The 24,811-nt window shown below is 39.9% G+C and overlaps 1 protein-coding gene across 1 annotated transcript in view; it reads left to right on the forward strand.

The window, feature by feature from the left end:
• LOC109936697 (diacylglycerol O-acyltransferase 1-like) overlaps positions 1-24,811 on the forward strand; it is a 173,330-nt gene that overhangs the window by 108,904 nt on the left and 39,615 nt on the right. The window contains exons 6-9 of the mRNA XM_048606009.1: positions 3,673-3,711; positions 8,877-8,918; positions 9,021-9,065; positions 23,503-23,615. Of these exons, the coding sequence (XP_048461966.1) occupies positions 3,673-3,711; positions 8,877-8,918; positions 9,021-9,065; positions 23,503-23,615 (239 nt within the window). The remainder of the gene's footprint in view (positions 1-3,672; positions 3,712-8,876; positions 8,919-9,020; positions 9,066-23,502; positions 23,616-24,811) is intronic.

A 24,811-nucleotide genomic window follows, 5' to 3' on the forward strand; every position in this document is an offset into this window, starting at 1 on the left:
TAGGTGGAGAGGAAACAAACAGGTCGAAGAGGCGGGGATGGAGCCAGGAAAGGTGAGTGTAGGTAGGGAGTTAGGAAGGGGATAGGTCAGTCCAGGGAGGACGGACAGGTCAAGGGGGCGGGATGAGGTTGGTCGGTAGGAGATGGAGGTGCGGCTTGAGGTGGGAGGAGGGGATACCCGCCTCCCACTCTCTCCCAATTTATTTCAAAACCCCCTTCCCCTCCCCCTTTTCTGATGAAGGGTCTAGGCCCGAAACGTCAGCCTCTCTGCTCCTATGATGCTGCTTGGCCTGCTGTGTTCATCCAGCCCTGCACCTTGTTGTCTCGGATTCTCCAGCATCTGCAGTTCCTACTATCTCTGTTCTACAAAGTGGTTGCCCAGTCTGTTTTTTCTCTCCCCAGTGAATAGGAGACCGCATTGTGAGCAGCGAATACAGTAGACTAGATAGAGTGAAGTGCAGTCAGGTTCAATGAAATGCCGTATTTCAGAAATTGTAACATACATACGGAAGTTCCACATCCCCATCTCTCACCCACCAACAACACTGATCAATCATGACAGATAACCTTCATGGTTTCATGACACCTCTACACATTTAACACTGCTGCAACCTCACACTCACAATTCATAGCTTGCATAGGCCGTCAGCTATTTAGCCACAATAGCCACATCACCCAAGCACATTGCACAATATCCAATATTATTCTTTCCTCTCTTTTACGGAAATAAGTGTCATAAGCTGAGACAGTGGCTGGAACCTTCCCTGGCACTAAACAACATAGGCATTTGTGAGAAAGTTGGAAGAATCATGTGAGACCGGTGGCGATGAGCTTTCCAGCATTACGAACAAAATGTCCCATTTTCCAACCAAAATTTGAATGGCAAGATAAGATTCTCACTAGTGAGTAATGAGAGGCCTATTTGCATGTATCATCTATTAATTAACATTCATTATTACATCATCTGATCCCATTGAAATACAGTTTCCCATTCTCCTACCTTCCAGATAGAAACTAGACAGTGACACTTCTCAAAATGAGGTTGCCTGATGATTCCAGTTCACTATTTGCTCCTCCAGACATCCATCAGTCACAAACGTCTCAGAGCACACTCTTAACGGTGTTAACTGCACACACTCGGTCCTGGAAGACCTCTAAATCCCTGTCAGCAAAGTAGGGCCAATTGACCCCTGTCCACAATGTCTGAGTCAAATAGGATGAACCGATCATGACAGTTCATATTCCCAGTAGCACAGCACTAGGATTCCCAGGAGGTCCTGGAAGTGGTCAGTACTTCTGCCTGAGGCAAGTGGGAGAATACAACAAGCAGGGCACCATATTGGTATGGTGTATAGGTAATGAGGTAAGTCTGTGACCTAGGGCTAGGGAAAATAGCAATGAAGGGGAATTAATACATTTATTATGAACCCAACCATGATGCAGCCTGTAATAGCTGATGTTTCAATTGCAGCACAAACAGAACCAACATAAAATATGAATGCTGAAGTGGAATCTCAGACTAAAGTTATGGAAACTAAATTCACTGCCATATTGGTTCAAACTGCTCTGGTACAAGCTCAGTTTGCTGCCACAACAGCTCATATTGCTTTCCTCATAACTCCAGATACCAGTGTTTTAAGAAGTTTTTAGGATGTGACTCTCGTCCTATAATCTGTCCTCCAACACATCACTAGGATTACTGAAATGTTATCTGGGAGGAATCGCAGTGTTTTTGTGGAGTACAAAGCTACTAACCACACTAAGGATGACACCATTCTCGTCCCTCTTCCAGCAGTTTCTCCTGATTTGTGTCACCTCAGTTCATTCTTTCTGTCATACTGTATAAATAGGGAGAATAAACTACTGTCCTCATATATGGGAGCAAACAATTTGTTCTTCATTGGTCTTCATTATATTCTGCTTTTAGCATAAGGTACACTGACCATTGAATGTTTATGTTCTGTAATGGGTTTACCTTAGCATATGCCAAGAAGGTCAGCTTCTTGCTCCAAAATGCCTGTGCACCAAGGATCACACTATTTGTCCCATCCTATTTTCTGGCTAATTAAATGAAAACCATTGAGCTGAATTAAAACTGCTTTTATATCTGTGCGGTTTACACTCTAGCTAATTAAATGATGATATCATTGTTCTTGAGCAATGGTGTATAGCTATGATATTGAAACCCTAGCATTTGAATCCAAAGTTCAAACAACTACGCCATTTTGTGCATTTTGTTTTTCCACAGGTTTGTTTTCCATTTGAAGTTTGACAAAAGGCTGTTAACACCTGCCTTGTTGGTGGATGAATTTTGAAATAAGAAAATGATAACATGCCAATTAATGGGAATAAATGTCTGTTGTAATGATTGTTTTCTCAAGCTACACAAAGCACAAATGTGCAGTCTATGAAGAGATAAATCATGGGCAACCACTCTACATGGCAGAGATATGGGATGGATGTCCATCCTAAACATAGATCATGCACTCTACTGTAATTTTCCTTAGGTGAAGCTGTGCAATTTTGAACCAAAATTACTGTTGCACAAGAAAAGGAAAAGTACTGAAAGGGACTGCAGACTTCAGTCAAAGAAGATAAAAAAGGATTAACATTTATCTCGCTTGTTTTTGTGGTTTTGGTGTATTCCAAAGCATTTTACAGTAAATGATGTACTTTTGAAGGGCAGCCATAGTTCTAATCACCAGTAAAATGATTTTTCCAGGACCATTAAAAGATTCTAACTAATTGCTCCACTACCCCACCTAAAGTACAATGCCATATTGAACCAAAAAGTACAATTCAACTCTGCAAACTCACTACAGGTACATAAACATTCTGTTCTGGGACAAGAAAACTTTGTATATTCCTCATATCTGTGTAGCTGGCTATTTCAAACTATTATCAAAAAGCTATTGGAGATTTTGTTTTCCTGTTTGTGAGCCTTCTGCTGCTTATTTCCTCAAGATAAGGCCAATCCCAAATGCAAGCCCTGCGTGGTTAATTGGATTAATGTAATTGAAGTGTTAATTGCAAATAATAATAATCATGAATTTAACTTTGGATTCAAAAGCCAAACAAATACTATAAATAATCTACATAAACATGGCATCTACCTTCATTTGCAGCAGTTTGCAAAATGTAGTTTAAAATTCCACATTAATTTTCACTGCACTTATATGAATTTTTAACTTCTGTATTGCATTCCAGATCATAACCACTTACAGCATAGCAGAAATTTTGCTTCATGTAACATTATTTGTTTTGCCAAATACCTTTAATTGGTATTTCTGCCAATTAAAGAAATTGGCAGGGTACAGTTTCTTTCTTTGCCAAATAGTTGCCTTTGTGATCTAATGATTCTATTATTCAAATTTGAACAGAACATACATGCTCAGGTGAATAACTAAATACCCTTTTTAATTTTTGTAACCTGAATTTTAGTATACTCTAACTACCCAAAAAATATTCTGCGGGGGGTTTCTGTTTCCATGCATTACTCAGGGTAATTGTTTCTCTTTTCTAAAAAAAAGCAGTCTTTCAGAGTGACATGATAGTTAAAAAGCAGTGTGATTGACAAGGTTAATAGGTGCAATGTTAGCACTAACTTCAAACTTTTTTTACTTAGTAATGATATTCATTTGATAATATTTTAAAATTTTCTCCTGCCTTCTAGATATTTTTGATTCATCTTTTTATTGGACTGATACAGCAGGTAAGATTGAAATCTTGCAAATAATAATTTTTGTACAAATACATATTGATTCCTAGTGTAATATTCTTGTTTTTAATTTTGATCACAGCAAAGAGAATTTCTTATATAAATATGATGAGTTAGATGTTCAATCTATCACCTGGATGACACAGGCATTACAGTTGCCATACAACATCTCCTGCTTCTCCAGCAAACCCCACCACCACCTCCATCCCCTATATAGAAATGCTAAAATTTTATTTCTTTTGGTTTTTGTCTTAATGCCCAGACAGTAATATGAGAATGTGCCCAATATGTATTGACCAAATTACATACTCTACAGCAGCAAATTTTCATTCATGAAAATAGTTTTAGATTGATCGCATGTGGTGTCATATTAGATTGTGAATTGAATCCAATTCACTGGATCAATATGTCATGTTTAATGGATCAAAAATATCACAGTGAAGTAACTGGTAAGAGGGCTAGTTTGTCTGCTTAGCTGTAAATTGAACTTCTACTTTGATGCCAAGTTAATAACTGCATCCATGTAGATATTTGTTATAGTAGACATTCATCCAAAAGCAAAATACTACTGGATGTTAGAAATAGTAATCAGGCCAGGTAAGATCTATGGAGAGAGTTAATGTTTTAGATTTATGACCTTTGATTAGAACTGGGATATGTTAGAAATATAAAAGTTGTAAATGAAAGAGGGAGGTTGAAATAAGAAGAAAAGGGAAAATCTGTTGGTGGTAGAAGACTAATGAGATTGAGAAAGGTTCAAATAAAAAATGCCTGGAGTATTGGGAATGGAAGAATGATGAATGGGTGTCCTATGGTTATCCTCCAAAAACAAAACTAAATTACTGCTGCTAGTTTAAAATGTTGCAGCGAGACAAAGTAAAGGTGACACTACCTTCCCCACATTTGCCCCACAGTGAAGGCAGGATTTTTACAATGATGATTTTTTTCTTCCCTGGCACTCCAGAATGATGGTGCTGGCTAAATGGAAGGTATTCACCTTTTGGCACCTTCCCCTTCCATGCATGGACACATGAATTGTCCAATAGGGTGGCATGGTGGCTTAGTGGTTAGCACCGCTGCCTCAGGATGGATGGATAAGCATGGATAAGTGTATACAGGCCAAGACTTCAAATAATCCCTGCATACAGTGTTTAGCCTCAGTATTTGTAATGGCTTGACTGCAGTCCTTAACATCACAATTAAAGGATTCATGACATCTGACGCTATCTGTAATCAAGTAGTTGGTTGCTGGTGAAATGAAGAATTATTGGCCATTTCAATTCCTTTCATTCTTGCAATTCTGAAAATGTTTCATCTCTTACATGGATGCTACTTAATCAGGTCCTACAGTGAAAATGACATGGACTAGACATGTTAAGAATGCAAGTGAGGATGTAATTTGTAAACAAAAAGTTATTCACAGTTATGTGTCACTCATACTGTGTCACTGCACAGCCTTAGTTTTTTTCCCTTTCTCTCCTTCCCACTACATCTAAATGTAGTCAACTTTCACAGCTGGATGGAGGGATCCTGCTCTGTAATTGACTTGAAAAACACAAGTGGACATCACCAGATTCATTTGGGCCTAGACAGTCCATGCCTGCTGGATGTATCCTGCCCAAATTCAGGGTCACTGTTCCAGACATGGACTTCTACAGGCTTTGGCATCAGAGGCGGAGGTGGGGATGGAGGGTCTGGGAACGTCAGGAATGTCTTAAGAAAAATCTTGTGGGAGGTCTGTGTGTGGCTTCTCCTCCCCCTATGAGTACTTGAGCAGAAGAGGTAACTGGAGCAAGATCAAGATCTTTGCCCCCACTCACTTTGCGACTGATGCTGAACATCACACTGGAAAAAACACTTCAACTGAAAATGAAAAAATTCCACACAGAATCTATACTTCTCTCTTCACAGAAACTACTTCACCTGCTGAGAGTTTCCATTGTTTTAGTATTACATACTTTAATTTCACAGCTTAAGTTTATCAGGATAAACTTTATTAGGTAACTTGATACCAGTGGCTTCAGACCCACAATGGAGCTAATTAAGGTGGGATGGATCCAAATAAATTAAACCATATATATATTATTAATTATAATGTGATGTGTATGTCTAGATCTGTAGTCACACCCAAAAGAAATCTCAACGCAGTAATGACAAATTGAATAAGAATTATTTGTTCATCATTATTGCTATTCAGTACAATCACTGTAATGAAGACAATTAACCTTTGCTCCAATAAATTGGGAAACATTCTACAGGCAAATTAACTGAAAGACCACATTGTTGAATATTGCTACAAATTTGCATTACCTTTGTTGTGGTGGTGCTTTCTTTGAATGCACACTTATTGCAGGGTACTTGCACAATATTGGTTGGACAAAATTACACTTTTATCAAAGTGTCTTCAAGGTCTGCAGGAAAAATGAACATCATATTGGATTGACCTAGAAGTTGTTATGTTCACCCACAATTATGAGCAGTACCAAGCTGAACAGTTCAACACAATTTTGAACCAAGTTTGAAAGAATAGCTTTGAGGAGGAAATCAAAACATCTCTTGGGGGGGAGCATCTTAAAGGTAAATGTTACTCTGCAGAAAAACATATGATACGGTTGTACTTATCACCATGAGAGTCTAAGATAGTCTGTATCATTAAACAGATGATACATACACACAAATGCATCCCAGTCAAATATCCATTATTACATTGTATTTGTGTACTCAAATAATTGTAACGTACATTTTTTTTCAAACATTTATCTATGTTTCTGAGCAAAAGACAGTTTCTCGCTTGTATTTTTCAGAGTTAAGATGGCTGGATTATGTAATGATTTGTTTTTCAATGCGTGGTGCAGGGGAATTAACTTCACTGTCCCAACCAATACTTATATCTCAATCAACATAAACACAAAAACAAATTATCTGATCATTGACTGATTGCTCTTAACTGGGCTGGTTGAATGCAAATTGGCTACATTTCCTACATTACAACACAGACTGATTACCATTGTCATAGTAACTTAAACTAGTTTTCCACACTGACGACTCCATTATTAAAACGACATGAGCATAACTGATTCCACAACATTCAGTTATTCTAATAAGGACTAACACAATAATAATTGGATCATGCTAGAATCATCCATGCTTCTATACAACCATAGCTTTATGATGGTTTTGAAATTCTTGGATTGTATCTGAACAGTAGATATCTAGCTACAGTGTGGTAGCACATGCTAACACGAAAGAATAACACCAAAATGGCCAACTTGTAGTCAGTGTAGCAAATCTTAATATTGAGTTCTCAGAAAACTCTCCAGTGTCAACACATCAAGTTTTCATGTTGAGTTTATCTATAATGCCTCATTTGTTTTTAATGAGGTAACTGGTCCTGGACTTGACTGTGGATAATCAACTTAAGGTCTGAAACCATTTAGAGCTTAACTTAAAGCTGCAAAATGAACCTTCAGTTTGTTCAAAACATTTTTCAGATACTTGGATCAATTAGTGCCCTACAATGTGTATCAGAGTTGGAATGCAGAATCTTCTTAATGCCTTACATAATATGTAATATGTTGATACAGGGGAACATTCATTCACCTTAAGCAAATGAGAATCCTGCAAGGTGAGATAGTCTGCTGAAGGAGATAGTGGTGATAATAAAGGCTTCTAACACAGGCCTTATATTTCGCTGGTTCCAATGATATCTGGACATTGGGTGAGGACAGCATTAACTTGGCTATAATTTCTCTTCAGTAATAATAATTTTTAAAATATTCATTTGGTATACTTAAAGAATGGTCAGGTGTGTTAAGGACTGGTGACACCTGTTGAATCAACACAAGCCAGGCACATCAGAAGAACAGGTGAAATTGGAGGAGGAAAATCAAAGTAATATTATCCCTAAAGGGGGAGATGGCAATGCAGTGATATATCATTGTACTCGCAATCCAGAGATCCAGGTTATTTTTGTTTCAGAGACAAGTGTTCAAATCTCACCACGACAGCTTTTGGAACTTTAATTCAATTAACATCTGGAATTAAAAGCTTCAGTCATGGTGACTATAAAATTATCATCAATTGTCATAAAATTAAATCTGGTTCACTCATGTCATGTGCGGGGGGGGGAAATGTGCCAACCTTATCCAAACTGACGTACAAGTGACTGGCAATGAGGTTCATTCTTGACTGCCCTCTAAAGTGGCCGAACAAGCCACTCAGTTCAAGGATAATTAGGGATGGGCAACAAATACTATTGACACCCACATCCCATGAAAAAGATAAATCTCATTTGACAAATATTGTGGACATGGTTATTTGTTATAGAACTTTAGTCATGCAAGGAAGAGCTGATTCTAGTTATTGTAAATGGGTTAATGCCTTCGTAAAAGAAATGGATAAAATAGTGTTTTATGAGTGCATTAAATACTTTGTAATTTTTATTCTAAGAATGTCAACATTGCTTACTAAAATTAATAGAACTATTTGTGCAAGTTAAATAAAGTCATCATAGTCCTATCAGACCATAGGGTTGCTCTCTCATTTGAAAGAGACAACTGGTGGTGGATTAACCTGAGGGTCACCATGCATCGGGTAAGGGAAGAAGTTGTGAAGAAGATTCCTTCATGATTACCTCAGCTGGTGCAGGATTTGAACCCACCCTGCTGACATCATTATACATCACAAACCAGCTGGACAGACAACTAAGCTAACCAACTTTAAAAAGAAAACAGTCTGATTGGGGATAGAAGTTCTAAGGTAGTTTTTAAAATAGTGGAAAAGAACAAAACTTGGCATTGTAATCAGGTTGACAGGGTTGTTGAAGCAATTAGAATCAAAGAGACGTACAGCACAGAAACAATTAACCAAATAACTTCTCAGCACTTTGATACAATTTATGAAATAGGTTACATTATCCCTCAGTGACTTCAAAATTGCTTATCATGTTATGTAATACCAGTGTTTAATTTGAATGCTAGTACCTAGTGGTGATGATGTGGGGTTTTCGACTTAGCAACTGACAGCCATTTGATTCTGTACCTATTCAAATTGATAACAATTCTTTGATTCTGGAAGTTTTGCTTGTACACATGGTTTATGCTATGCTTTGATTATAACATCAGACAGAATAATAGAGTAATTAATGTTTCTTCATTCAGTGGGTTTTGCCAGTGACTCGAAACGCAATGCAGCCTTTTGTTGTAAGTAAGTTGTTTTTTTCAATCTTTGCTTGCAGCACTGAGCGTTTTTTTTAAACTGTAGTTGATCTTAATTAAACTTGTCTTTATTTAAACTAATTTTAGGAGATGAGTCTGACTATGATGATTCATCAGTTGCTGCTGATAGCGGTAGGTAATGTCATTTTTCATCAATCATACATTTATAATGAGGCAAAGTATCCAGAATGTAAACCAGAGGCATGAAAATGTCCACTACTCAACAGGTTAACACCTCATGATACGCAGTTAAACTTAGATAGTTCCAACAATATTTACTTGTCTAGTGTAGTGATGGAATGAGGTCAGCCAGGTGGAACTCATGGAATATGAGTTCGCTGATTGGGACTGTGAACCTGGTCCAATCAGGGAGTCCTGGCTGACAGATATGAACAGGAGTGTCAGAGGTTTTACTCACTCCAGGAGCCAGCTCTGACCTGGCTGGGTCACTGTCACGTACTATGCGTATGTAAATAAAGGGTGACTTTGTGATGGGATACCGACCTTTGTGGAGTTATTTCAGTGGCGGCAGGAAAAAATCATGCCTCTGAAGAGATTCATTTGCAATAGTCATCTTTGAGTTGGGGTAAGCATTACTGGCATCCTGCCGCTATTTGGGAAGCCTGACTCATTCGATTCTGCTGTTGAAGACCAGTCGTACCAATTGTGAAATCCAGTGGGTCAGTTCGCCTTTGTGGGGATTTCAAACAAATGGTTAACTGCTTTTCGCGGCTGAATAAATACCCAGTCCCTGGCATGGAGGACTTACATGCAAAATTGACTGGGAGGGGCTGTCCTTCATGAAGTCGAACGTGAGACATGCGTATTTGCAATTGTGATTTGATGAAGATTCAGAGAAGTATGCTACAATTAATACCCATAAAGGTTTGAACGGATATACGAGACTGCCTTTTGGAGTATCATCAGCTTGTGACATTTTCCAGTGGATGATAGAGAACATTTTACAAGGTCTACCCCAGGTCACCATTTATCTGCATGACATCCTAATAACTGGGAAGACCAATAAAGAGCATTTAGAGAACTTGGATATGGTGCTTAAACGTTTTCCAAGGTGGAGGTAGGTCTTAGGACAGAAAATTGTATTCCAGGCATCCAAATGATATACTTGGGCTACAGAGTTGAAAAGATTGGGTTACACTTTTTGGAAGATAAAGTGAGGACAATCAAAACTGCCCCGGTTCCCACGTCTGTACAGGAGCTTAGGTCTTTGCTTGGGTTGGTGAATTATTACAGGAAATTGGTACATAACCTGGCCTCCATCCTGGGATCCATACATTTGCTATTTAAAAAGGATCAGCTTTAGAAATGGTCTCATAGTCAAGATGTAGCCTATAGGGAAGTGAAGGAGCTGCTGTTGTCATTTAAGGTGTTGGCATACTATGATCCCAAGCAAGATGCAGTGTGGACATGTGATGCCACCTGATATAGTATCAATGCAGTGTTGGCTCACCAGTGGCCCAATGGAGAAGAATGCCTGATAGCATATGCTTCCCAAATTTTGATGCCAAACAAAGATACGCCCAGATATAGAAGGTAGATTTGGTTGTCATCTTTGGTCTAAGAAAGTTCCACCAATACCTTTATGGATGTAAATTTTTAATAGTTACAGACCACAAACTCCTGCTACATCTACTTAAAGAGGACAGGGCCATGCTGTCCATAGCTTCAGGTCAAATTCAGTGGTGTGGTTTCATTCTAAGTGTGTATAATTACAAGTTGGAACACTGTCTAGGAGGCCAAGTAGCAAATGCGAATGCCTTGAGCTACCTCCAGCTGGCAAATACACCACCAATGGAAGAGTCCATTCCTGCTTTTAAACTTTCTGAACACCCTTTCATTCGCTATTGACAATATCAGACTGTGGACACAAAAAGATCTGTTCAGGGGAAATAAAAGGACCATCACAACCAGAACTAAAACATTTCTGGACCTCGTGAGACCAGATCACCATAAAGGATGGCATTTTATTATGGGGAGGAAGCGTGACTGACCGGAGCAAAGGTCACCACCAGATTCTGTCAGGATTCTACCAGGGGTTTTGAAAATGAAGATATTGGCGAGAAGCTATGTTTGGTGGCCAGGATTGAATACTAATATAGCTGCATTGGTGGTGCGATGTCCAGAGTGCCAACAAGGACAAAAATTACCATCAGCAGCTCCCCCACATTCATGGGAATGGCAGAGTAAACCCTGGAGTTGGGGTTACACATCGACTATGCTGGCCTTTACATGGGCTGTATGTTTTAATCATTGCCATTTAGTCATTAGCCCATTCAAAGTGGTTGGACATGCATGGAGCTCATTCATCAAACATGGGGACAATGATTGAAAAGTTGTGAGATGATGGACCATCATGTACCGGCAAGGAATTCAAGTATTTTCTAAAGGCGAATGGAATTCAACATATAAGGACAGCTCCATTGTCCAATGGTCTGGCAGAAAGACCAGTCCAAACTTTGAAGGTGGGCTTAAAGAAACAGCCTGCAGCTTCAATACCAAACAGTGCCAGTTGCTGTTTGATTATAGGACACAACTACAAGGACAGCTCTAACAGAGTTACTAATGGGAAGAAGATTCCACACCAGGTTAGATCTGATCTTCCCAGGCCTGGGGAGGTGGGGTGGGGGTGTTGGAACCAGGAACGCCAATGCCAGACAGAAGATTCCACTAAGTGAGAGAAACAGTTTATTTCAGGGTACAAAACTTGGTGTCGAAACCACAGAAATGGCCCTGCATGGGTAAGAGGCATGGTCGACGCAAAATCAGGTCCTGTGATATACAAAGTTCAGGTAAGAGAGGCAGTCCTGATCAAGCATTTGGACCACATCAAAGCTGTAACCTTGCAAATAGGACAGGAGCAAAACATACCCAGCCCCTCAGAACATCGTTCTGTCTCGTGTCAAAGAAACGTCTGAAGCCAAGATGGACATAGCAGATATCACAGCCTTGACACTGTTACTGCCTGAGAAAAGATGAATTTCTTCCAAGATGCTTGGGTGCAAGAGATGAGCTATAGTCCAGTACACGTCACCAGTATCCGAGGCTGAGACTGATGAACTGGACCTGGTGTGAAAATACCCCAGGAGACGCTACAGTAAAAAGAACGGGCCTACATCCCAGGGCTTAGAGGGGTGGGGGGGATGTAGTGAATGGAATGAGGTCAGGCAGGTGGACCTTACAGAATATGAGTCCCCTGACTGGGGCTGTTAACCTGGTCCAATCAGACATTCCTGGCTGAAATGTATAAACTAGAGTGTCAGGGGTTCTGCTCACTCCAGGAGCTGGCTCTGAGCTAGCTGGCTCAGTATCATGTATTATCCATGTGTAAATAAAGGGTGGCTTGGTGACAGCATACTGGCTTCTGTGGAGTTATTTCAGCTTGTAATCCCTTTTCTTTCATAAAACTGTTCACCTCAGTGCACCGATTAAGACCAGTCAGATGACCTATTTGCATATAGAACCCTGTATGTCCAGGTAGTGGGTGGAACCTTCCCAGGCCTGGAGCAATGTGGGTTATGGCAAAAAAAGGGGGAAAATTGGGTGAGAGGTGAAGGAATACCTTTCTCGATGTCAGGACTAAAAAGTAACTTTTATCCAACCAAGTCTAGGACATCAAGACTTCTTGCTAGTGAGCAACAGGAGGCCTATTAATGGGGATTATTGCTGATTATCACTCTCATTGAAACTTAATCTCACCTCATTAATATGCATTCTCCCATTTTCCCACACACAGGATAGAAACTGGATACCACAAATTTCCAACATGAATGTTTAAGCAGGTATTTGGCATCTCTAGCTTACCACTTGCATCTCCAGACCTCTAACCTTAACATCGGCAGCAACATCTATATCCATTCCATGGACAACAGCTGCATGCATTCTATATCCAAGGATAATGGCATCCAACATGGACCAGCCTCAATGTATCATCATGGGGCATATCATCAATCCACTTGCAGTACCCTTGTATACTTTAACGCTGTACTTTGAAGCAGTCTACCACCTCATTGAATTACTACTGCAAGGACACTTTGCAAGCACAAACAGTCACCCAGTTTATGGACTGGATCACACTGCATCTCAGGCTGCTAGCTTGTTCTCTTTGCAGCTCACTTTGCAGCTACCTCATGCTCACAGCTTCCCTGCCTTGCCTTGCCTTGTCTTGTCTTTTTTGTGGCTTGTCCCCTCCGTTAGACCATGAAGAATCACGGTATTCCTTTCTTGCCTTGCTGTTTATCCCAGTCAATCTGTCATGCATCTCAATAATTATCAGTCAAGGGATTGGACATTGCTAGGCCAGTTTCTCATCTGCACCATGTACCAGCTATGTACATGCCAAAGACACTACACATGCAAATAGCCATTTCTCCAAAATCTAAGAGGGTTAGTCTTCAGTCAACTCCAGAGACAGTATTCAGTCAGGGATCCTATCACAGTAAGTCATGGGCAGCCTCTGATTTCAATCCAGGGGCTTGAGCACTGTCAGTCAGCCCATCAGGCAGTCATACCTCTTTAGTCTGGGGAGTGGGTCTCAGTCAGCCTAATGGGTTTAGTACATCTGCTCAGCAAAATCAAAGGTATGTAGTTGGAAACTGTACAGATGACAGCTAGGATTCTGGTCATTCACTGTTTGGCTATGGGCAGCTAAGTTGCTCGAGGGAGTTGGCCATGGGCAGACCTGAGGTCTGTCACCTAAACATCAAGGTGGACAGTTATCCGGGACCAGTGCTGCATGAGGGATGGGGAACTTCACAGAATCACGGAAATGTTATGGCACAGAAAGGGGCCATTCAGCCCATGGTGTATGCAACAGCTCTCCAAAAAGCATCATAACATATTGCCAATTTCCTGCTTTCTCCCCATACCTTTTCTATCCACACACTTCCAGGCAGTGCATTCCATATCCTACCTACTCGCTGTGTGAAAATTATTTTCTCACAATACATTTGATCTTTGAGCAAATCATCTTAAATCTTGTGGTTGGTTGGCTCGCTGAGCTGATTCATTGTTCCACAGACGTTTCATTACCCTACTGGATAACATTATCAGTGCAGCCTCCAATGAAGCGCTGTTGTATTTTCCCACCTGTCATTTTAAACTCTGGTGTCTGTTAAGCTGGATTACCTCACTTCCGGAAGTACCCCTCAGACTCATAGTCTCCCTGTCAGGCACACCATCATATAGATTAGCCAAGGAGCTACAAAGGAGACTAAAGCACCTTGTCAGCAAGTCACCCAACTCAATCCACTCAGCCCAAGAGTTCCTCAATTCCATCAAGGACATAAGAATAGATGACAACAAGACCGTGGTATCATTTGACGTTACTGCCCTATTCACATTGATAGATATACCACTAGCAAGAGAAACACTGGCAACACTACTAAAACAAGAACAAGACCCTAGTGACACCATCTCCACAGGCAACATGCTGAAGCTATTCTCATTGTGGAACCATCCTTGTGAATCACTTCTGCACTCTCCCCAGTGCATGTACATTCTTCTTATAATGTGGCACCCAGAATTGTACATGATACACTACCTAAAGCCTAACAAGTATCTTATTTGAGTTCAACATCACCTCCTTGCTCTTGTAATCTATTAATATCAAGGATACTGTATACTTAATTGCTGACTCAACTTTTCCACCATCTTCGGTGATCTGCCCATCTAGGTCCCTCTGGTCCTGTGCCCCCTTTAAAATTTTGGCCCCTATTTTATTTTGTTCTCCTCACACTTCCCCCTGTTGAACCCCACGTGTCACTTATCTACTGACTCCACCAACTTGTCTATGTCTTTTTGAGTTCCGCACTATCCTCCTCACAATTAACAATTCTTCTGAATTTCGTGTCATCTGCAAACTTTAAAACTGTAGCTTGCACACCAAGATCTAGATTATTGATATACATCAGGAAAAGCGAGGGTCCTAATGCCAATGCTTGAGGAACTCCTGGACAAACCTTATTCCTGCCTGAAAAGTATTCATTGACCACTACTTCGTTTCCATCGCCCAGGCAATTTTGTATCCACATTGCTATATCCTTTTAGTCCATGACCTATAAGTTTCCTAACAGGTCTATTGTGTGGCATTATATCAAACACTTCCTGGAAGTACATTTACACCACATCAACAGCACTATCCTCATCTAGCCTTTTTATTACTGCTTCAAAAGACTCCAGCACATTGGTAGTTTTTGATTTCCCCTTTAGAAATCCATTCTGATTCTTCTTGTTCAACCCACCTTTTTTCAAGTGACTATTAATTCTATACCAAATAATTGTTTGTAGAAGCTTCTCCACCGGAGTTTGCACATTCTCCCCGTGTCTGCGTGGGTTTCCTCTGGGTGCTCCAGTTTCCTCCCACAGTCCAAAGATGTGCAGCTTAGGTGGATTGGCCATGCTAAATTGCCCGTAGTGTTCAGGGATGTGTAGATTAGGTGGGATATAGAGGGATTGGTCTGGGTGGGATGCTCTGAGGGTCGGTATGGACTTGTTGGGCCGAAGTGCCTGTTTCCACACTGTAGGGATTCTATGATTCTATTCTATGATTCACTGCAGTTGTATTGACTAATAATAATTGCTGGGCTTAAACTTACAACCTATCTTGAAAAGGCCATAATGTTTACCATTTTCCAGTCTTCTGACACTTCTCTCAAGTCTACTGAAGACTGAAAGATTATGGCCAAATGCCATAATGCAATCTCCACTAGCTTTTCCTTCAAAATCCTCAGATGCATCTCACCCAGTCCCAGTACCTTGTCAACTTTAAGTACTAACAGTTTATCAAACGCTCCTTGCTTATCAGTTTTGAATTTCCTCTCATCACCATGGCCTGGGTAGCATCCCCCTCTTCGACAGATACAAAGTATTCATTTAACACCTCAGCCATACCTGCTGCTTTGATGTGTAAATCCCCTTTTGTTCTCTAATTGGCCGCACTCCTTTTACCATGCCTTGATGACTAATTTGCCTGTCGAAGACTTTGAGACCACCCCTTAATGTCAGCTGTCAGTTTTTTCTGTTACTCCTCTTTGCTTTTCATATTTGCTTTTTCACCTTCCCTCTGAATCATCTGCATTCCAAATTCTACACATTGGAGGATACTGGTAGCATTCCAAAAATAATACATAATTGAGCAAAAGAGGGAGAGGAAATAAATATAGTTAACAATGCCTAAAGAAAAATTCTAGGGAAACTAATAGAGCTAAAAGCCATTAAGTTTCTTGCACCTGATGGGATGCATCCCAGGATATTACAGGAAGATACAGGGTTAATAGATACACCGGTAGTAATCCTCCAAAAGTCTTTAGTTTCTGGAGAAGTCCCAGAGAATTGGAAAACTGTCAATGTAATACCCTTATTCAAAAAGGGAAGTAAACAAAAAACATTACTATAGGCCAGCTTAACATGTTGTGAGGAAATATTGGGATCTATTGTAAAGGATGTAATAGCAGAGCATTTAGAAATATAGATGTAATATCATATAGAAATATGATACACAGATTCATTAAGGGGAAATTACACCTGACGAATTTATTAGAATTCCAAGCCGGATAGTTAAAAAGGAACAGTGGATGTAATATATTTGGTTTTCCAGAGGCATTTGATAAGGCACTGCACACTGGGCTATCTAATAAGAAAGGTATTATCTGTAAGTATTGGGTGTAGTGTATTAGCGTAGATGGAGGATCAGCTAATTAAAAGAAGACAGAGAGATGGGGTAAGGGGTGCATTTTCACGGTGGCAACCTGTCACTAGTGGAGTACCACAGGGATCAGTGCTGAGGCAACAATTATGGACAATATATGTTGATGGTTTGGATTTAGGATGTGGATGCACTATAGGTGGGAATGCAAACTGAGAGGATGGCACAAAGAGACTGTAGAGGGATAAAGACAGGGTAAGTGAGTGGGCAAAAACTTGGCAGGTGGAATATAACGTGTAAAAATGTAATGTTATGTACTTTGGCAGGAAGAATAGTGGAGTTGAATATTACTTAAATTGAGAAAGACTGTGTAATACTGTAGATGTTTCAAGGATTCGAGATCCTTGTGCATAAATCACAAAATGCTAGCATATAAATTCAGCAGCTGATAAGAAAACAAAGTAAATATTGACCTTTATTTCAAAGGGAAGATACAAATGGGGTACCACAGAATTGGAGGTCTGTAAACATTGTACCATTATTGGAAAAGTTATGAGAGATTGGCCAAATAATTATAGACCAGTCAATCTAACCTTGATGTGGGAAAATTACTAGAATCAACACTGAGAGATTGGATTAACTGTTACTTGGAAAGTCGTGAGTAATCAGGGATAAACAGCATTGTCTTGTTAAGAGAAAGTTCTGTTATGGACCAGACCAAACTCCTTCAAAATGTATTAAGAAGATAGCCTAGACCCTAACATAGAACATAGAACATTACAGCGCAGTACAGGCCCTTCGGCCCTCGATGTTGCGCCGACCTGTGAAACCAATCTGAAGCCCATCTAACCTACACTATTCCATTATCATCCATATGTTTATCCAATGACCATTTAAATGCCCCTAAAGTTGGCGAGTCTACTACTTTTTCAGGCAGGGCATTCCACGCCCTTACTACTCTGTGAGTAAAGGACCTACCTCTGACATCTGTCCTATATCTATCACCCCTCAATTTTAAGCTATGTCCCCTCGTGCTAGCCATCACCATCCGAGGAAAAAGGCTCCCACTGTCCACCCTATCTAATCCTCTGATCATCTTGTATGTCTCTATTAAGTCACCTCTTAACTTTCTTCTCTCTAACGAAAACAGCCTCAAGTCCCTCAGCCTTTCCTCATAAGACCTTCCCTTCATACCAGGCAACATTCTGGTAAATCTCCTCTGCACCCTTTCCAATGCTTCCACATGCTTCCTATAATGCGGTGACCAGAACTGTACGCAATACTCCAAGTGCGGCCGCACCAGAGTTTTGTACAGCTGCAACATGACCTCATGGCTCCGAAACTCAATCCCTCTACCAATAAAACCTAATACACCGTACGCCTTCTTAACAAGGCTATCAACCTGGGTGGCAACTTTCAATGATCTATGCACATGGACACCGAGATCTCTTTGCTCATCCACACTACCACGAATCTTACCATTAGCCCAGTACTCTGTATTCCTGTTACTCTTTCCAAAGTAAATCACCTCACACTTTTCCGCATTAAACTCCATTTGCCACCTCTCAGCCCAGCTCTGCAGCTTATCTATGTCCCTCTGTAACCTGCAACCTCCTTCCGCACTATCCACAACTCCACCGACTTTGGTGTCATCCGCAAATTTACTAACCCATCCTTCTACGCCCTCATCCAGGTCATTTATAAAAATGACAAACAGCAGTGGCCCCAAAACAGATCCTTGAGGTACACCACTCGTGACTGAACTCCAGGATGAACATTTCCCGTCAACCACCACCCTCTGTCTTCTTACAGCTAGCCAATTTCTGATCCAAACCGCTAAATCACCCTCAACCCCATGCCTCCGTATTTTCTGCAATAGCCTACCATGGGGAACCTTATCAAACGCTTTACTGAAATCCATAACTGTTTCTTATTGTAAAGGCAAGTGCCAGGCATTGCATTCCGAATGCAATTTGATTGGCCAAACTACTAGTCTCAAAGCAAAACACACTTTATTTATACACTATAGTTAAAACACAACAAATGAAAGAAATTGGAATAACAACTCTATTAGAAAACTTAACTTAATAATAGATCATTTAACCACTAAACATTAAGTCTTCCAATTTAGTAACATCCCATAAACACACCCTTGACAAAGGCAATTCAGTAAAATAGATCATCTCGCATGCAATTCCAGCAGCAGGAAGGGAACCCCAGCTTTTAGCTGTAATAGAGAGAGGATAAACAGCTTCCATAACCAGCTTCAAGACCCTAGCAGCTGCGACTGAAAAACTAAAATTAAATATCCTGGTTCTGTGGGAGCTTGACCCCATCAATTCAGGCTGCTTGTATCGTTCCAACTTTAAAAAAAAATCAAGGTTTCACAAGCTGTTTATTGCATTCTGTATCTTCCTGTAATATCCTGGGATCCTTGCCACCTCTGTCTTAAAACTTGTCTTCAAAAAAATATCCAGGACAAAATACACCTCTCAAAGCCATAGAATCGTCACACCTCCCCTCTTTAAAAAAAAATCAATGTACAAAGCTGGCTTCATTTTTAAAAAACATTTAGTCCTACGCTATTAGCACACTACAATACATATACATGACATTGTCTCTAAGCATGCAAACATTCAGTACTACAGTCCATTTCAGTCTTTTTTCTGCAACAAAACACCTCTGTCTTCCTTCATCAAAGTCGCAACAATGCATCGGCAATTATGCTTGCTCATCCTGCCATGTGTATAATTTTCAGTTTGAATGGCTGCAATAATAAACGCCATCTAAATAGTCTGAAACTTTTATCTTCAAATTATACAAAATCTTTAAGGGATTATGATCAATTTTTCATTTGTCTCAGACACATTACTGTCAACATAAGTATTGAAATGTTGCAATGCCAACAACAAACTCAAGGTCTCCTTCTCAATCGTGGAATATATCTGTTGATTATTCAATTTTCTGGAAAAATACCCCATAGGTCTTTCTATCTTCTCATTGTCTTCTTGCAAGAGTACCGTAGTGATATTCACATCACTTGCATCGATAGCCACCTTGAATAGCTTTGTACAGTTAGGTATGGCTAACACTGGGGCAATGGTTAACACAGCTTTCAGGCTGTCAGATGCCTTCAGACATTCCTCTGTCCTCTGAACCTTTTCGTACTTCTTCAAGTCAGTCACCGAAGCAACCACGCTGCTAAAATTCAGTCCGAACTACTGATAAAAACCACTCAGTCCCAGGAATTGTAGTACTTCCCTCTTCATTGATGGTATGGGAAACTCCCCAGTACCTTTGTTTTCACATCTCATGGGGCCATATTTCCGTGTCCAAATGACATGGCTCAGGAATGTGACTTTGCGAACTCACTCTCAGCCAGATTTATCATCAAGCCCACCTCCAAAAGTCGATTGAACAGATCTGATAGATACTCCAAATGTTCCTTCCAAGTGTGACTAAAAATCACCAGATTGTTGATGTACACCACACAATTGGATAATCCGGAAATAACTTTATTGGTTAGTCTTTATATGTGGCTGACATTTTTAGTACCAAATGGCATGACTTTAAACCGGTACAGTCCATTCGGCATCGGATAAGGTACCTGCTTGTATCCTCTGAGAAAGACTGAGTTATAAATATATGTTGCTTGTCCCAGTTTCTCAATACAGTTTTCCAAATGTGGAATAGGATAGGAATCATTTTTCATAACTGCATTGACTTTATGATAGTCCATAGATAATCATTGGATACCAACTGGTTTTGGTAACATAATTATGGGTGAGCTCCATTTGATGCAACTCACTTTGATTATATTGTCTTTGACATGCACTCAATCTCTTTTTAATCCTGTGCCAACTTTAGAATGTTAAGTCTATAAAGTTGTTGCTTAATTGGAACAGCATTTCTTATATCTACAACATGCATAATTAGATTTGTACTTCCCAGCTTTTTCCCACATTTCGCTCCATGTGATTGTAACTACTCTTTCAGATCATTTTGATTTTCCTCTGGAAAGTAACTCAACAATTTATCCCAATTTTTGAGAATGAAATGAACAATTCAGAATCATCTGAACTTGGTTCTTCACTCTGTGTTGTAACCAGTAAAACATTCACCTTTTGCTTACCTTCCCTCCCAAAATAACTTTTTGAGCATATTCATATGACACACTGCAGGATGACAACAATGGTTTGGTTGAGTGACAAAGAAGTGGCAAATAGAATTAAATTGGAGAAATGCGAGGCTTTGTATTTGGGGAGAGCAAACAAATCAAATTAATACAAGTACATGGATATTGAGAGGAGTGGAACAAGTGAAACATCTTGAAGTGCCCAGGTAGCTGAAGGTGTCAGGGCAGAGAGATAAAGTGGTAAGGAAGGCAAATGAGAACCTTTCCTGTGTTGGAAAAAATGCTGAAAACAAAAGCAGGAATGTGATCCTGGAATTATATAAGATACTGATTAGGTTACAGCTGGAGTTTTGTGTATAGTCTTCATTACCACATTACAGGAAAGTGATAACTGCTCACAAGAGAGTACAGAGAAGATTTACAACAATGTTGCCAGGGTTTAAAAACTGCAGTTGGGTTGTTTTCTTTAGAACAGAAGAGGTTGAGGGTTGACTTAATTGAAACGAAAGGTCTGTTTTCTCTTAGCAGAGAGGCTAATTACAAGGGGACACAGATTTAAGATGCTTGTTCCTCAGTTTGACAAGTCCCTTGATTAGCTAGTATTTCTGAGACACGTTCCATGACTTCTTCTGTGAAGCCATCCACAAAGGGTGGAATCTTATGATTTTTTTTAAAAACCAAGAGCAACTCTAAGCGAATTTGGTGAAGTGAATTTTGTCATGGTGCCAAGCAAGTTTTCTCAACATGTGTTACCAAATTCAACACCTTAATTTCCATTTGAGCCCTCACAATGAGAATCAAGCCCTATTTCAATGCCATCTTACCCAGCTCCACTCCCAGAGCAACCTGCCACTCACTGGAGATCTCAGAATTGACTGGTATTCCTCTTACCAGCTCCATTGTTAAAACCAGTGTGCAGGTGGACACATACTGTTGGTCTAGAGCTACTTTAACATTTGCCCCAGACATGGCCGACAGAGGGGAATCCTCACTCCACTTCACAGGCATGGTCCTGCATATCCTACTGGATGGGGTGGTACACAGGCAAGGCTTTCTCTTCCCCCAGACAAGCAGCAGACACCACAACATCAGACTATGCCAGCCTTGTCCGAGATTGCCACCTGTGTTGACGTAGTCTCAGCCTTCTGGAAGAATGCCCAGCACGGTAGAAGAAGGTTAATGACTTTCACCAATCCAAGATAAGTGCCAATACCTCTCTCCAGTGCCTCACACTCACTCAATTTCTGTTACTGCACCCATTTCTTACCAAGGATCACATTCTACCACTAATGCCTGCAACATCACACTCACCCACGCCCAAATGACACCTGCACTAACCCTGCATGCCCTCTGTGCTGCCTATTCATTTACTCCGGAAACCTCCCCACCTGCACAGTAATAGCTGTACTACCCACTTTCCTCTTCTATAATATTTGGTTCTCTCTCATTCCACAAGGAAACCAATCTACATTAGGGCAGAAACAGTCAAGACGTGTTGCGTTGCCACGATTCAGCTTCTCATCCGTTTTGAGCAAAGGATCATGTCTCTGACTGCCCTGAGCAGGGCCCAGTCTGGTATTGGAGGCTATGATGACTTACTGTGCTGGGATTCCCTGGTAGAAGGCTATTCCTCCTAATTGGACAGAGGCCTGACATTGTGTCTATGGTATGTGGCACAGTATGACATTAGTAATATAGCTGAGGGAGCAAAGCACAAAAAGACAAGGCAAAGATGCTGTGAGCATCCAGGTATGTGCAGAGTGAGCAAGCGCTAAGATAGTGAGTGAAGAGATGCAGCCTGATCCAGTTCATGAGTTGTGTGTATGTCCCTGAGCACCAAGTGTTTTTGCTGCAGCTTTACAATTATAGTATAATACACAGATTTGTCCTAACTAATCTTTTGCTTTTCAAATACCAAAAAAATTTTTTACACTCTGCTTTTACGCATTTCACTAGCTTGCATTCATAATCCATTTTCCAAGTATTTATAGCTTCTTGGTCATCTTATGTTGGGTTCCAAATTGCACCTAATCCTCGGACCTTTCACTTTTACTGGCATCCTTTTAAGCTATTTCCTTTGCTTTAATCCGATCTTTAACTTCTTTTGTTAGCTATGGTACATAATGCCCTTAACATAGTAAAACACCCTAAGGAAGTTCAATCCACTTACTGGAGAATTATCAAACAAAATTTGGCATGATTTGCATGCAGTTTCACGCTACCAAATATTCACATATTCAAATATTCAGATTCACAATCATTTTTTTAATGGGCATTTTTTAAAGATCCAATATCTAATTCAGTTCACAAGGGATCCTTTTGAGTCTTGACTGGCACTGGATAATATAAAAACACAGTCCTTTGTTGTGTCCTCCTTTGAGGCTGCATCTCACCATGTGGTAGATTTATACCACCGTCTTCTTTAAGTGTAGGGTCCTACAGGGCTTGCTTTGGCTAATGTGGTAGAGGAAAATGCTATCTCTGAGGAAAATACGTACTATTTTAACTAGAACAGTAATGGTTTTCCGTTTGTTAGCGACTAATTACAGGTTACATTGATATGATAGTCTCTATATCAATGTCTATGTCAATATCAATTTTCTACCCAACTGAGCTGGTGCATGCAATATCAAAGCAATTAAAGAACTGAAAATATATAACACAGGAGAGCAGTACAGAAAGACCTGCTTTTGTGGCAATTTAAATAAGTACTTAGCAAAAGATACTAGATTCATTAAAGAATATTTAATAATACTTGGTTTCTCCTCCAGATTCCCAATCACTTCATGTGGCTCATATTTTTCCATGGGTTTTTCCATTCAACCTTGAACTTTATTGCTGAGCTGATGCGGTTTGGAGATCGGAGATTTTATCGGGACTGGTGGTAGGTGCTTTATTGCACTATATACCCTTCATGCCCATGAAGGAGAAAAGAGTTGTTTTCGCAAAATGTAATTTGCATTGAAAGATATAATAGCTAACCTTGGTCATTGGTATACAATAAGGATAGAACTTGCAATGGATGCAGTACAGTGAAAGTTATCTCGCATGACCTCTATTTGGACTTTGTTTAAGATTTTGTTGAATGAGACTGGTCTCCCTATGTGGGGTCAATTTCAGACAAGTTTCCATTCATCCTATAAAAATTTTTAAGAACCTCAGTGATTCAGCTGGCAGTAAGTAACTCTCCTAAAAAGACTCAAAAAATTCAAAATTTAATCCATTGGTGTATGCTGGTGCAGCTAACTTCAGCCTGCAGGATTTTTATGGATGCAAATTTGGCATCACTATGGATTGAAGGGGGAAATATCAGGAATCCTATCAAGAGACCTCTTCTGAAACTAGCTCTGACAAGATCAACTATAGCTATAATGATCCTAGCAATTAACAATCTATCGAAATTGACCACCAAGGCTGACAAAAGAGGAATGGCCTCCTTATCAGGATACTAGAGAGCATCTATCATGACAGTGTTGTATTGTAGCAAGTCACATTAGGGTAGATTTTGACTTTTATAATGATGTAAGATCTGTAACTGGTTTTATATCTCTGCTGATATTTTATTTCCTTAAGGAAATGTAAAATTGGTTGTGGATTTGACTATTATTTCATTATTGTACAAAGGTCGACATTTGCCCCAATGACTTCAAGAGAAAGAAGGCGGAGAATTAATTGGAAAAGAAGATGGGCAAAACTGAATATAAACTGGCCACTTATCAACAAATAAATTTATATCCATCAGAAAAGTGCATGGGAATCATGATTTATAATTAACCCACACTGGGTCGATGTATTGCAGGCATCATGTCAGTTTTATGCTGGCTGCTCTTTTAAATGATAACTGTAATGCTAATCACTATTTGTCAGCAGCACGCATTCAGCAAGAGATAAAAAAATAATAGCAGATTAGAAATAATCAAAGCCAGCCCGCAATTCTTAAAAGGGAGGTGTGTTGTAGCTAGTGTAGGTCCAATTTTCGAAAAATCACCTCTTGATAAATTCATAAGGCTCATATGCAGTGTGGTCCAAGCTGACTCTGTACTTTATTTCTGGAGAAGTTATTATTTTATATTATAACAA

This window comes from Rhincodon typus, chromosome 15 (genome assembly GCF_021869965.1).
Source record: "Rhincodon typus isolate 14 chromosome 15, sRhiTyp1.1, whole genome shotgun sequence".
Taxonomy (NCBI): Eukaryota; Metazoa; Chordata; class Chondrichthyes; order Orectolobiformes; family Rhincodontidae; genus Rhincodon; species Rhincodon typus.